Here is a 12,642-nt window from a genome sequence, read left to right on the forward strand (position 1 = left end):
ACCAATGGATTTCAATAATCTTTTGTTATTCAAGCACATGTACTCACAGTGAAATTTAAATTAGTTAAAGCCAACAAGAATATGAATTCAAACACAAGCAATAAATATGCTATTAATGCTTTAATATAAATAATATTAATGCATAAATAGTCTAAATAAGAAAAGTCAGGTTTAAAGTTTAAAAAAGAGCACCTACAAGCCAACCTCGTTGCCAAACACTAAACCTGGATTAGACATATTCTGTATTATTTTATTTTTGTGAGCATAGACTATCATTTGTTTTTACTTTTGTTTTTTCAAGTCTAAGGCTGAGGGGTAAAAAGTTTGTGAATGCAAAAACATGAGAACAAGTTGACGTAGGAGTTTCAAATTGATACCATAGGTGTGTCTACTAAAAATGTCAGATGAGTTTGAATCTCACTGACCATTGCCTCAAGGTCAGGGGTCAGAGGTTGAGCTTTCTGAAAATCTTGTGAATGACATAACTTGCGAACATGGCTACATATGATTTTGAAATTCATACAATAGGTGGATCTTCTAGGAGGCTGAGGGGTACCACTGGCCACTGCCAGCATTCTTATTTGTTATTTGCTATTTCCAGTTGAAACTAAATTAACAACTACACCAGTAGTTACTATAGTGATTATATAAACGTTTTGGGTTGTCTGAAAATTTCAAGTTATGTAAAAAATCTGGAGTTTGGTGGTTATCATTTCAAAATGTTTGGTTATATCAATATTTGAAGCTTTGAGTAATAATAAAATTTCGGCTTATTATATAAAAATATTGGGCTATCAGTATTTGGGATGTCAAAATTTCAGGTTGTTATATTGAAAGTTTGGGTAAGATTAAAAATTGTCGTTATCGGCTTATTTTATCCAAATTTCGGGTTATTGTCTCAAATTGTGGGGTTATTATATAAAAATTTAGAGATTTAGGTTGTTATATCAAAAATTTAAAATTTTGTGATCATAGTGGATGGCATGACTTGTGGATGGCACTTTTTTCAGTGGCGGTGAAAAGCTTCCATAAAATGTAAATGTTGCACTTTTAGCGTGGTAGGTTGTTATAGGCGTCCTGTCGCGCCTGAATGACGTCAGCCAGACGTTTACCGTCATGGCGGCGGCGGAGGGCTGTGAGGAGATGAGCGGCAACGGGGAGCTGGTAGAGTCTTCAGGTAGGTGATTAACGGTGGTGAATTTAGAGTTCGTATCCGGTAGTTGTTTTACAGATGTGGTGGAGCTTTGGTTTAATCAGCCAGCGTTTTTAAAAACAAAGCCTCCACCTGGAGCCATTGTGGGTGCAAGCATGACATGCTAGGCTAAGCTAACGTGAATTCACCTGCACGGAGAACCATCTGTCGTTTACTTTCACTAAGTTACGATCGGGTGGGGTATACAGCTGTTGGCTGCTGTTGTCTACCTTTTTTCGACAAGTTAGTTGTAGTGTGTCAAAAAGAGCCCAGAGGCGCTTTAAAACTCTGAGCTTTATATGAATGAAGCATCTCTGCAGGCGCAGACAGGAGTCGGTAAAACAAAACAAAATACTGTACGAACTCATTTTAGTTGAGTTTATTTGGCCTTTTACTAGATAAATCACAGCTGTAGGCAGTAGATAATTCTTTCCATTCTTTTCATATTTTATTCTAAAGTTTTACATGTTCATGCATGGTTTCTGTTATTACCATTTTTCATTCAAAACTATTCAGGAAGTAGAAGAAACAGAAAGTGAATGAGTTACGTAACTTCAGTTAAGCAGCTCAGTATTTCTTTAAGTCTTCTTTCTATTTTTCATCACACCTGCTGAACAACAAAGAAAAGGTGAAACAGAAACGATGTCATAATGGGAGTTTTATCAGGTGTTTCTTTGGGTTGTAGTCTTTTTGAGTATAAATAATTTATTGATTGGGAAATTTTTCTCATTAACTACTTGATGGGCATTTGCAAAAGGTAGGCTGTTGGATTTTTTTTTTTTTTTTTTTTTTTGTAAAAATAATTCTAATAATAATAATAATTCAAATCTCATCTGTGAAAGGTCAAGAGGCATGGTATACCCTGGACAGGTTTCCAGTCTGTCCCAGGGTTAACACATAGACAGACGACCATTTATGTCAGTGGCCAATATTTCTTTGGTCTGTCACATCAAAATGCTTTGAGACCATGTGATGACGAGTTGTCAGATTTTATAAAAGTTTTTATAAAGAAGAGATTTATTCTCTGGCACTAAAAGCAGATTAAATAATCACAGAAACAATATAAACAATAAGATTTTGCTGGCACCAGTTGTCAAATTCTTGTATTAAACATCAATATTGGCTCAGAATGTTTTGCATTTTGGGTTTTTGGTTCAACACAAATAAAAGGGGAAAAAAAGTGTATCTTTTTCAGTATCGTGCATATTTTGGGTCTTAAATATATTGAGATATGCCCCTGATGTTTTCCTCTTCAGCCATGGAAGCTCCTGAGGTTCCGGCGCCACCTCTACCTGAAATGACGGAAGAGAACGGCAGTGCCGCCGTGGTTCCTGAGGCTCCTGTTGGCCCCGACCCTGCTTCCTTCTCCATGCAACCAGCCACAGTGGATGAAGAAGGGGAGCTACCTGCAGACTTTGAGCGTCTATGGAAGGCCGCTCATGACAATCCTCAAGACTTCACCTCCTGGACTGACCTGCTGCAGTACTGTGAGCAGGAGGTGTGTTTGCTTCTTTGATTGATCACTGATACATTTGTTTTCCGGAGATCACAAGAGATTTTTGGTGAAGAAATTTAGAGTTGCTTCGTGTGACACTTGGATTTAATGTGTCTCCTCAGGGTCACGTCACATCTTCACGTAGAGCACTAGAAGCCTTCCTTGTTCGCTATCCACTCTGCTATGGTTACTGGAAGAAATTTGCTGATCTGGAGCGCCGCATTGGGTTTAACGACAAAGCAGAGGAGGTAACGCGAGAGAGCTTTTACTGTTCTGTCCTACTGTTATTATGTAATAATACTTTCAAGGCTATTTAGAAGCGCTTTATTTAGGTAGTTAACATATATGGGTGTCCTGTGTTGTGTTAGGTGTGCATTCAGGGTCTTCAGGCAATCCCTCTCAGTGTAGATCTGTGGATCCACTACATCAATCTGCTGCTAGGAACACTAGACATGAACCTTCCTGAGTCACCCAAGCGGATTCGCAGGTACACATGCACACAGACCAGATCTTACTTCCTTTTTAATCCTTCCTCTTTTTTTTTCCTGATTTTTTTTTTCCTTTTTTTTTTTTTTTTTTTTTTGTTTAGTTTCATTTTTTTTCTGCCTTTGCCTTCCCCATACAACTAAAATTTCTTTTTTCCAGCAAAAGCTCTGTTTTTTTTGTAAGGATTCCCAAAAAAGAAGTCCTTAGACTCCATGCACTGACGTTCATCTTTTTTTCCTGGTCTTAAAACCAATCTAATCAGATTTGGTTAAGAGAAACTGAAAGCTGATTATCATGCTTTTATTTGTTTCACAACAACCATCAGTGTGTTTGAGGATGCTGTCGCGGCAGCCGGTTTGGACTTCCACTCGGACCGGCTTTGGGATCTGTATGTTGAGTGGGAGAAGGAGCAGGGGAACATGAAGAACGCAACAGCCGTCCTGGACAGAGTCCTCAGAGTCCCCACACAGCTCTACAACACCCACTACGACAAGTACGGCCACCGCCCAGTTATTTATGCTGATGTTAATGTGTTTTTCTCTACCAGCTTTACTTTTAGAATACAACATGTTATCTTCTTAATTTACTGAGCTTTTAATAGTTGTTAAAATATTTCCCCATGTGCTAGGTTTTGTATCTTTTAAGGGCAACACTAAATAACTCCACTGTTCTGTCCCTTCCTTCATTTCTTCTTTTCCTCTTTCGTTAATCTAATTTGAGGTCGTACTTTATTTGTCAGGTTTAAAGAGCATCTGAACAACCATGAACCTAAAGAGGTGCTTTCTCCAGAGGAGTACGAGGAGCTGAGGGAGCTGTGCCGTCAGAGCCAGAAAGCGGAACGAGCCGAACAATCGCAGGAGGAGGAGAAGGAGAGGCCGCCGGGTGAGGAAGAGCCCGCCACACCCGAGGGCACAGACACAGTGAGTAACATCCACCTGCCTCACATTGATTAGAGGTGTGTGATGTGGATTAACGCGGAGGTCACATAGACTAATAAAATGCTTTTTCTGTGTTTTAGGAGGAATTGATGCAGAAGATTAGGGAGCAGGTGTTACTACGCAGGGACAAAGTGTATCAGGACAACGAGGGAGAAGTCCGGAAGAGATGGCACTTTGAAGATGCCGTGAGTTTGTCCTTCTGTGATTCGCTGCTGCTGTAGTTTTTGTCTCTCTATCTAAGAGAATCTAGGAGTAGAGGGATTATTTTCTCTCCTTTATTCATAAATGCTTTCCTATTTCTGTGCTAATGTAGAACTTTGTCCTGAATCAAGGGGTTAATGTAAGAGTTATTAGAGATGATTGACAGATTAGGTCCTGGTAGAAAACTACATATATATTAATGAGCCCTTATTGGGGAAAGTAAAAAACACCTACAGTGGCTTGCAAAAGTATTCGGCCCCCTTGACCTTTTCCACATTTTGTCACATTACAGCCACAAACATGAATCAATTTTATTGGGATTCACGTGAAAGACCAATACAAAGTGGTGTACACGTGAGAAGTGGAACGAAAATCATTCATGATTCCAAACAAACTGAAAAGTGGGGTGTGCGTAATTATTCAGCCTCCTGAGTCAATACTTTGTAGAACCACCTTTTGCTGCAATTACAGCTGCCAGTCTTTTAGGGTATGTCTCTACCATCTTTGCACATCTAGCGACTGAAATCCTTGCCCATTCTTCTTTGCAAAACAGCTCCAGCTCAGTCAGATTAGATGGACACCGTTTGTGAACAGCAGTTTTCAGATCTTGACACAGATTCTCGATTGGATTTAGACACCAGACAGGTCAGGGACAAAGTTATTGAGAAATTTAAAGCAGGCTTAGGCTACAAAAAGATTTCCCAAGCCTTGAACATCCCACGGAGCACTGTTCAAGCGATCATTCAGAAATGGAAGGAGTATGGCACAACTCTAAACCTACCAAGACAAGGCCGTCCACCTAAACTCACAGGCCGAACAAGGAGAGCGCTGATCAGAAATGCAGCCAAGAGGCCCATGGTGACTCTGGACGAGCTGCAGAGATCTACAGCTCAGGTGGGGGAATCTGTCCATAGGACAACTATTAGTCGTGCACTGCACAAAGTTGGTCTTTATGGAAGAGTGGCAAGAAGAAAGCCATTGTTAAAAGAAAACCATAAGAAGTCCCGTTTGCAGTTTGCCACAAGCCATGTGGGGGACACAGCAAACATGTGGAAGAAGGTGCTCTGGTCAGATGAGACCAAAATGGAACTTTGAGGCCAAAATGCAAAACGCTATGTGTGGCGGAAAACTAACACTGCACATCACTCTGAACACACCATCCCCACTGTCAAATATGGTGGTGGCAGCATCATGCTCTGGGGGTGCTTCTCTTCAGCAGGGACAGGGAAGCTGGTCAGAGTTGATGGGAAGATGGATGGAGCCAAATACAGGGCAATCTTGGAAGAAAACCTCTTGAAGTCTGCAAAAGACTTGAGACTGGGGCGGAGGTTCACCTTCCAGCAGGACAACGACCCTAAACATAAAGCCAGGGTAACAATGGAATGGTTTAAAACAAAACATATCCATGTGTTAGAATGGCCCAGTCAAAGTCCAGATCTAAATCCAATCCAGAATCTGTGGCAAGATCTGAAAACTGCTGTTCACAAATGCTGTCCATCTAATCTGACTGAGCTGGAGCTGTTTTGCAAAGAAGAATGGGCAAAGATTTCAGTCTCTAGATGTGCAAAGCTGGTAGAGACATACCCTAAAAAGGTGGTTCTACAAAGTATTGACTCAGGGGGCTGAATAATTACGCACACCCCACTTTTCAGTTATTTATTTGTAAAAAATGTTTGGAATCATGTATGATTTTCGTTCCACTTCTCACGTGTACACCACTTTGTATTGGTCTTTCACGTGGAATTCCAATAAAATTGATTCATGTTTGTGGCTGTAATGTGACAAAATGTGGAAAAGTTCAAGGGGGATGAATACTTTTGCAAGCCACTGTAGGTGTTTAAAAAAAAAAAAAGAAAGAAAAGAAAAGAAAAAGATTTTTGACAAAGACAGTTGGAGGAAAAAAACCTAAAGGTTTTATTGGCAGTAATCAGAAAGTTTTAAATTCTTGGCTTGATAGGTTTTAAACTAAGTGCAAAACTAAGATCCCTTTTTAACAAAGATGCTCCCTCCGCATTCTGTGACTACAGATCAAGCGACCGTACTTCCATGTTAAGCCACTTGATCGCCTCCAGCTCCGCACTTGGCACTCATACCTCGACTGGGAGATCACAGAGCTGAACAAGGACACGAAAGACCCCAGCCAAGGTGACTACACAGGTGATGAAGAGGCTGTTTGGTTTCCATGAATCTAAATGAAGTGTTCCAAACAGGCTCCCACACGCTTGCAATAACATGTTTATCCACAATGCTTAATCATATATCCTCATCGGCTTGTGGCTATGGAGAACCACTGACCTTCTATTAATCGCAATGTCAGTGGTTCGATCCCTGAAACCTCAGTTGCCATAATGGGGGAAAAAAAGTATTTGTAGGAATGGGTGGATGTATCCTTCAAGTTCTCAAAGTAAAAAAGCACTGTACAGTACAGTGCATTTAGGCAAAGAGCAGCCCTCTTATATGTAACAAAGCTATATGACAAAATACATTTACTTTAGCAGGTTCACCTATAAATAAATAAGCATTTTTGAGCTGGGTGTCTTTATAAGTATGCAGTTTAATCCTGCAAACCCATTAAAACCAAAGTGTTTCCAACCAAAAATCTGTCTTTCCCTAATCTTGCCTTGAGCTGACCTGCCAGAACCTCGTGAGGAATGAGTTTGGGCTTTTACACAGGCACGAAACTGTGTTATAAGAGAAAGGATTAGAATTATAATGCAAGATGAAATGAGAGCCCCATTGCAGGTCTTGATTATTTTGTATTAATAATTATTGGAGGCAATAACTGTATCTGTATTTACATTTGAAATAATTGCACAGTCCTGATGGCACCAGGAGGAGGATGCAATTTACTAGCTGATTCCCATGTAAGAGGGCTTCTCTTTGTCATTAATCGTTTCCTGCTGGTCAAGTATCAAAACAAATATAAAGATGTTTTTGTAACTGTTTGTCCATGCTCTGTGACTGCTTTGTGACACCTCGGTCATACTAGATCCAAACCAGGCCACCACAGAGGAGTCGGAGGTCATGGCCCCTCCACAGGAACCATCGGAGGACACTATAGCTGCTCAAGATGACCACAGAGTTCGCATCCTCTTTGAACGTTGCCTGATTGCCTGCGCACTCTATGAGGAATTCTGGTCCAGGGTAAGAATGATTTGCAGATGCACTTTTTTCTGCAGGTTGATTTAAAATCTCCTTAAATTCTCCCTAAACTCAAAATTTTAGGCCTTAACACTAAAACTGCCAGGTGGGTCCTTTTGGCCCTATTCAGCAACAATAAACAGTAAAGCCAGAGAAGTCATTGCTTGAAGTTAAATTAATTTTTGTAATCAAAGTTAGTATTTAAAATTATGTCTTAGTTATTTTTATCAGTTTTGCAAATTATTATTTCATTACAGATCGTAAAGGTAAAATATATATACTAGAATTTACTAATAAAGAAATATTACAATAAAACAACACATACTTTTTAAAAATGCAGAGGATCAAAATGACCCCTGTTACCCTTGATGTCTCTTCCATCTAATAAGTGTAAGTGCAAATTCAATGAGATCCGGCTCAAGGACAGCATAGTTGCTTCTGATCCACCTTGTAAAAGAAAAAGCTCAAATTAGGAATTAGGTAGATTTGCATCTAGAAAAAAGCCAGTCAGTAAACACCTGCCATCACCAAATATTGTTCTGCATACACGTCAGCAACATCATCAATATTCCAGCCTCAGGATGACCAACTCTACATTAACAGCTTTAACTCCTGCAACCCCAAAAACGGGACATCGGTGCTGTTTGAATAGTCATATAAAAAATAAAAAGCAGTTAAGACATGTATGCATGTGCGCTTAAATTGGCTTTTCAAAGTCTGTAAAACTTCACATTACACTGGAGGATATTTAAACTTCAGTTTGAGTTCATGTGTAGTCTGCATGAATCTCTGTGTGTGTTTCTCAGTACATCCAGTACCTGGAGCCGCAGAGCGTGGACGAGGCCCGGGCGGTTTATAAGCGAGCCTGTGAAATCCACCTGGCGTACAAACCCAACATCCACATGTACTGGGCGACCTTTGAGGAGAGGCACGGTATGACAAAACATTAAACACCCACCCATCCCTTTGTTCTTTATTCTTGAATGTTAACAGACACTTAAGGGCTATACTGGATAGTCATGAAAGCTTATCATCTTCTCCATCAGGTGACTTAACTGAAGCTCGGCGAGTTTTGGAGGCCCTGGAGAAGAAACTGCCAGGTTTGGCGGTCGTCCGTATCCGCAGGGCTGCTTTGGAGAGACGAGCCGGCCAGCTGGATCAGTCGGAAGCCTTGCTGAGGGAGGCGGTGGCTGAATCCAAAGAGAAGCCCACGTTACACGCTTTCTATTCAATCAAGCTGGCTCGATTGCTGCTGAAACTGGGCAGGGACCCCAGCAGTGCCCGCAGTGTTTTACAGGAAGCGCTGGAAATTAGTCCGGTGAGATGACAGAACACAATTGCCAGAGAAATTATGTTAGACCATAAATTTGTATAAGCTGAAAAGTGAAGACGATGCTTGCATTCTTTGTAATGACCAGCAGGGGTCGACTCTGATTGCAAAAACAAGTCTGGTTGTATAGTGGTCTATGGGGAAAAAGAGTCTTCAGTATTGCTCACTTGATCTGGGACCTTAGTTAACTTTTTCCTGATGCTTTCGTAGGTTGAATCAGATGTTTTAAATCTCACTGAATACACACATGATGTTCAGTTTGTAAATTGTGTTCCTAACTACAGCAAAATGGACAAAATAGCAAGATTAGGGACATTAACCTCTTACATTATATTGTAAACATGCTCACTTTGCAGTTTGTTTAATAAGTAATGATTTTTCACATTTGGGCAGAATTTTAATGGCAATTAAATGTTTGTTTTTTTTACATTTTGACCATGATTGTTTGAGCAAACTTTAAAAAACAGAAAGAAAGAAAATTAAAATTTTAGTGGGCTTTTAAAGTAGGTACTAATTGCCCCCATCCTCTTTCTCCCCTTTCATGTGTCCGTCTTTAGGATAATGATAAATTGCACATGAACCTGTTGGAGCTGGAGGTTTCAGGTGACCCCTGGGCCTCAGCCGAGGCGGTGCAGGAGTGTGTGACACGAGCTCTGGCAGCTCCTCTCGAACCTCACACCAAGATCCTCTTCTCACAGAGGGGCCTACAGTTTGCAGAGGACTACAGCAACTCTATCCAGAGGTCAGAGTTCAGAAAGAGAAGTATTTTAAATTAAAATGGTCCCTTAAACCCTTTCAGGTTCTTCAGTTTTTATATGTGTGTCCTCTGCAGTGTGCTGTCTGTCTACGAGGAGCACCAGAAGCTGCTGAAGGAGCTCGGTGGAACAAAGCGAGAAGCAGAGAACGGGTGAGAGAGGGAGGAACGACTAACTAAATGTGAAATGGACTTAAAACTGGTATTATTTAACATGTTGTCCGAATGCCTTAAAGGGGTGGGGTTTCACTTCTAGATGATTTAATTTTCTTAAAGAATAGTCCTTTATGTTATTGTCATCTGCCTCATTAATAAACATGTATAACAGCTGAGGTCTAGATGCATATTTTTGCTGAGTAAACGAGATGTGAAATGATTAGAATGAAAGTCACGCTTTCAGGATTTTCGTTCTGTAGGGATGAAGATCCAGAGAAGCTGAGCAAAACTGATGACGGCTCTGCTGTGGCTGTGTCTGCACAAGTCCCACCTACCATGCCGCACGTCCCCATCACCACGCCGCCTCCTCCTGTGATGGGTGCCGATATGAGCGCACAGGCTGGCTACGGAGGATACAGCAGCTGGTACCAGGTAACACTCAGATTTATATAAACTCTGTATTATGTGGTTTAATATGTCTGCCTGTGTTTTATTAATAGTGGAGTAGGATCAGAATACTTTATTAATCTGAGAGTAAATTATGTAATTGTTACATTAGGGTGGGTTTGAGACTGCATATAGAAGATGAACATAGCCTCCTATTAGTTTGCAAAGGTTCAGCTCTAATTTAATAGCCATTTGAAAGCAACATGTATGGACAAGAGGTTGGACTGCAATTTGCACAAATACAGATACCTGATAATTGTGTTGTTTTTTTGTTTTTTAATGCAATTATTTGCCAAATAATATTATCTGTTCTGTAGTACGGACCATCCAAAGAAGCTTTTGTCTTCTTTTTGTCTTTTGATGAGAATTTCTCGTATTTTATTAGTGTGTTATTTAGCTCTAATAGATGTCTGGATTTGAATCTGTTGGTCAGCTGGGGTCTTTCTGTGTGGCGTTAACATTTTCTCCCAGAGCCTGTGTTGGTTCTGTCCGGGTGCTCCAGGTTCCTCCGTAGTCCAAAAACAGGCTTGCTGGGTTGATTGGTTAATTCTAAATTGATCATATGTGACCTATTAAGAGTGTACCCCTGTCTCCTGCCCAGTTGAACCCATCGTAATATGCTCCTGCGACCTAGCCAAACAGGCCTATAGACTAGTGAGGGTCCCATTATACCTGTGATGTGTATAATGTGGCTGTATGACCGTTACCAGTGGTGCACATATAATAGGGCTGTCAGAAACCCCTTGCAACCACCAGTCCCTTGAAAAAAACATATGTTGTCCCCGATAATCAGACCAACTTGACAAAATTCATTTTTAGCATTTGCTCCAGGAAGCATTGTGTGACTGGGGCTTAAAATAAGTTGATGGAGTTTAGCAGCTAAAGATTTAAGCTTGGAGTTCAGAAACTAATGGGCTATGTTAATGATGGCTGTAGCCATCATTTATCTACAGTCTACTGAGAATGACTTGCCCTAGATGCTCCTTCAAGTGGACGCTCAAGAGGTGTCTTGATTTTTCAGCCCCTGAGGTTCCAGCTTGGTTTAATGTAGGAAAGCACAGTTTAAGATGTTTTTAATCCTGTTTCCTGTTTGTCGTGGTTTTTCTCCAGCAACCACAATACGGCAGCTACGGCTACCAGAACACCTGGAACTACAACCAGGGCTACTATCCACCGAGCTAGAGAGAGCAACAGCAAAAGACCGCATCAGGCCACTGAACAATAAAACTGAACTGAACAGTCCTCCAGACTGTGGAGATGTTTCATCCTGCTAAAGTTCATCCAGTCATTATTCTTCCCTCTCCGTCCTTCCTCTCAGTCACCTCGCTGTCTCACTGGATTTATGAAAACGAGGAGTTGAGGTCATTTAAAAGATCGTCTTTTCATATATTTTTTTTCCCTGAACAGCAGGTGGAAAGATGAAAGGAAACACGGCGCTCATCTTCAGTGGCGTGTCTTTGAATTTTAATCAGAACTATTTTTGTATTCGTTGCAAGTTGACCGCTTTGCTCGTGTTTTAAAATCATCCAACTTCACAGGTGATGTATGATTGACATTTTGTATCATTCCACAGACTAGGCTATGTTTTTTTTCTAATGTATATAAAGGTGTTTTATAGTGTGTCACAACACTGCTTCTTTGTGTCATGTGTTTCTGCTTGTGTGTTCATAATTAGAGTGGGTGGGGCAAAAAAATCAAATATCACACTCTGTAAAACTGGTGGCCTGTTTCGGGTCGCTGTGCCTTGCTCATTATCTGGAGTTTACATGTGAGAAAGAGCATTTACAAGAAAGAGAATGCCCTTTGTTTAAAATAAAGTGTTGGCTGGATGGGCAAATGCAAACAGGGAAAACACTCGTCTTCTTCATGGGTATTTATTTTTAGCCATTTATTTTAGATCTGGGCTGAAACTTTTCCATAGACACAAGATTTAAAACTTACTGAAAAAAGATGCTGAGGATTTATTTATTTATTTATTTTAATAGCAAAAAAAACCCTTGTTTGAAGTTAAGGAAGGCCATTTGTAACATGGACCTTGTTAGACTTGTACATTTCAAAATGAGTTAAACTGACAGCGTCTGGTTGTGATTTTTGTCTTGTATAATGCCAGCACCAGTGGCTGTTTAGTGAGGACTACAAAGTCCAAAAACTTGTATTATTTGGTGGATTAAGTATTGATTTCAAAGGTGGACAAAATGCCAAACATGTAATGTGGGAATGGGTCGCAGCAGGAAAAGGATCTGTGGCAAACTACAAAACCCAGAGGAAAATCACTTGAGTCAACTTTAGACTTTACACAGAGATAAAATCACTAAGTCAACAAGATTGTGTAAATATGGTTTCCTGCTTAAGACCTACTTTATCAAATTTTCTGCAAATCTGTAAGAAAGTAGAAAAAAGCTCCAGATCCCCAGACAATCTGAAGCACTTTGAGTTTACATTTGAATTTTGGACTATTAACCTTGAATATTGATTAACAGATGATCCTCTAAACCGGGGGTG

General features: G+C 40.4%; 1 protein-coding gene across 2 annotated transcripts; it reads left to right on the forward strand.

Annotated features, from left to right (window-relative positions):
• Positions 1 to 1,105: 1,105 nt before the first annotated feature.
• Positions 1,106 to 11,981, forward strand: si:ch211-114c17.1 (pre-mRNA-processing factor 39). 2 transcript variants are annotated; one of them, XM_063496376.1, is made up of 15 exons: positions 1,106 to 1,177; positions 2,449 to 2,690; positions 2,810 to 2,935; positions 3,056 to 3,174; positions 3,499 to 3,666; positions 3,913 to 4,093; positions 4,192 to 4,296; positions 6,340 to 6,469; positions 7,302 to 7,456; positions 8,260 to 8,386; positions 8,500 to 8,771; positions 9,341 to 9,525; positions 9,616 to 9,690; positions 9,954 to 10,125; positions 11,251 to 11,981. In XM_063496376.1, the coding sequence occupies exons 1-15, from the start codon at positions 1,117 to 1,119 to the stop codon at positions 11,320 to 11,322; spliced, it is 2,190 nt and encodes a 729-aa protein (XP_063352446.1). In that variant the 5' UTR covers positions 1,106 to 1,116; the 3' UTR covers positions 11,323 to 11,981. The 2 variants fall into 2 exon arrangements, with proteins under 2 accessions (XP_063352446.1, XP_065325966.1); XM_065469894.1 differs by having other exon boundaries at positions 6,340 to 6,457.
• Positions 11,982 to 12,642: the final 661 nt, after the last annotated feature.

Source organism: Pelmatolapia mariae, linkage group LG2 (assembly GCF_036321145.2).
Source record: "Pelmatolapia mariae isolate MD_Pm_ZW linkage group LG2, Pm_UMD_F_2, whole genome shotgun sequence".
NCBI lineage: Eukaryota > Metazoa > Chordata > Actinopteri > Cichliformes > Cichlidae > Pelmatolapia > Pelmatolapia mariae.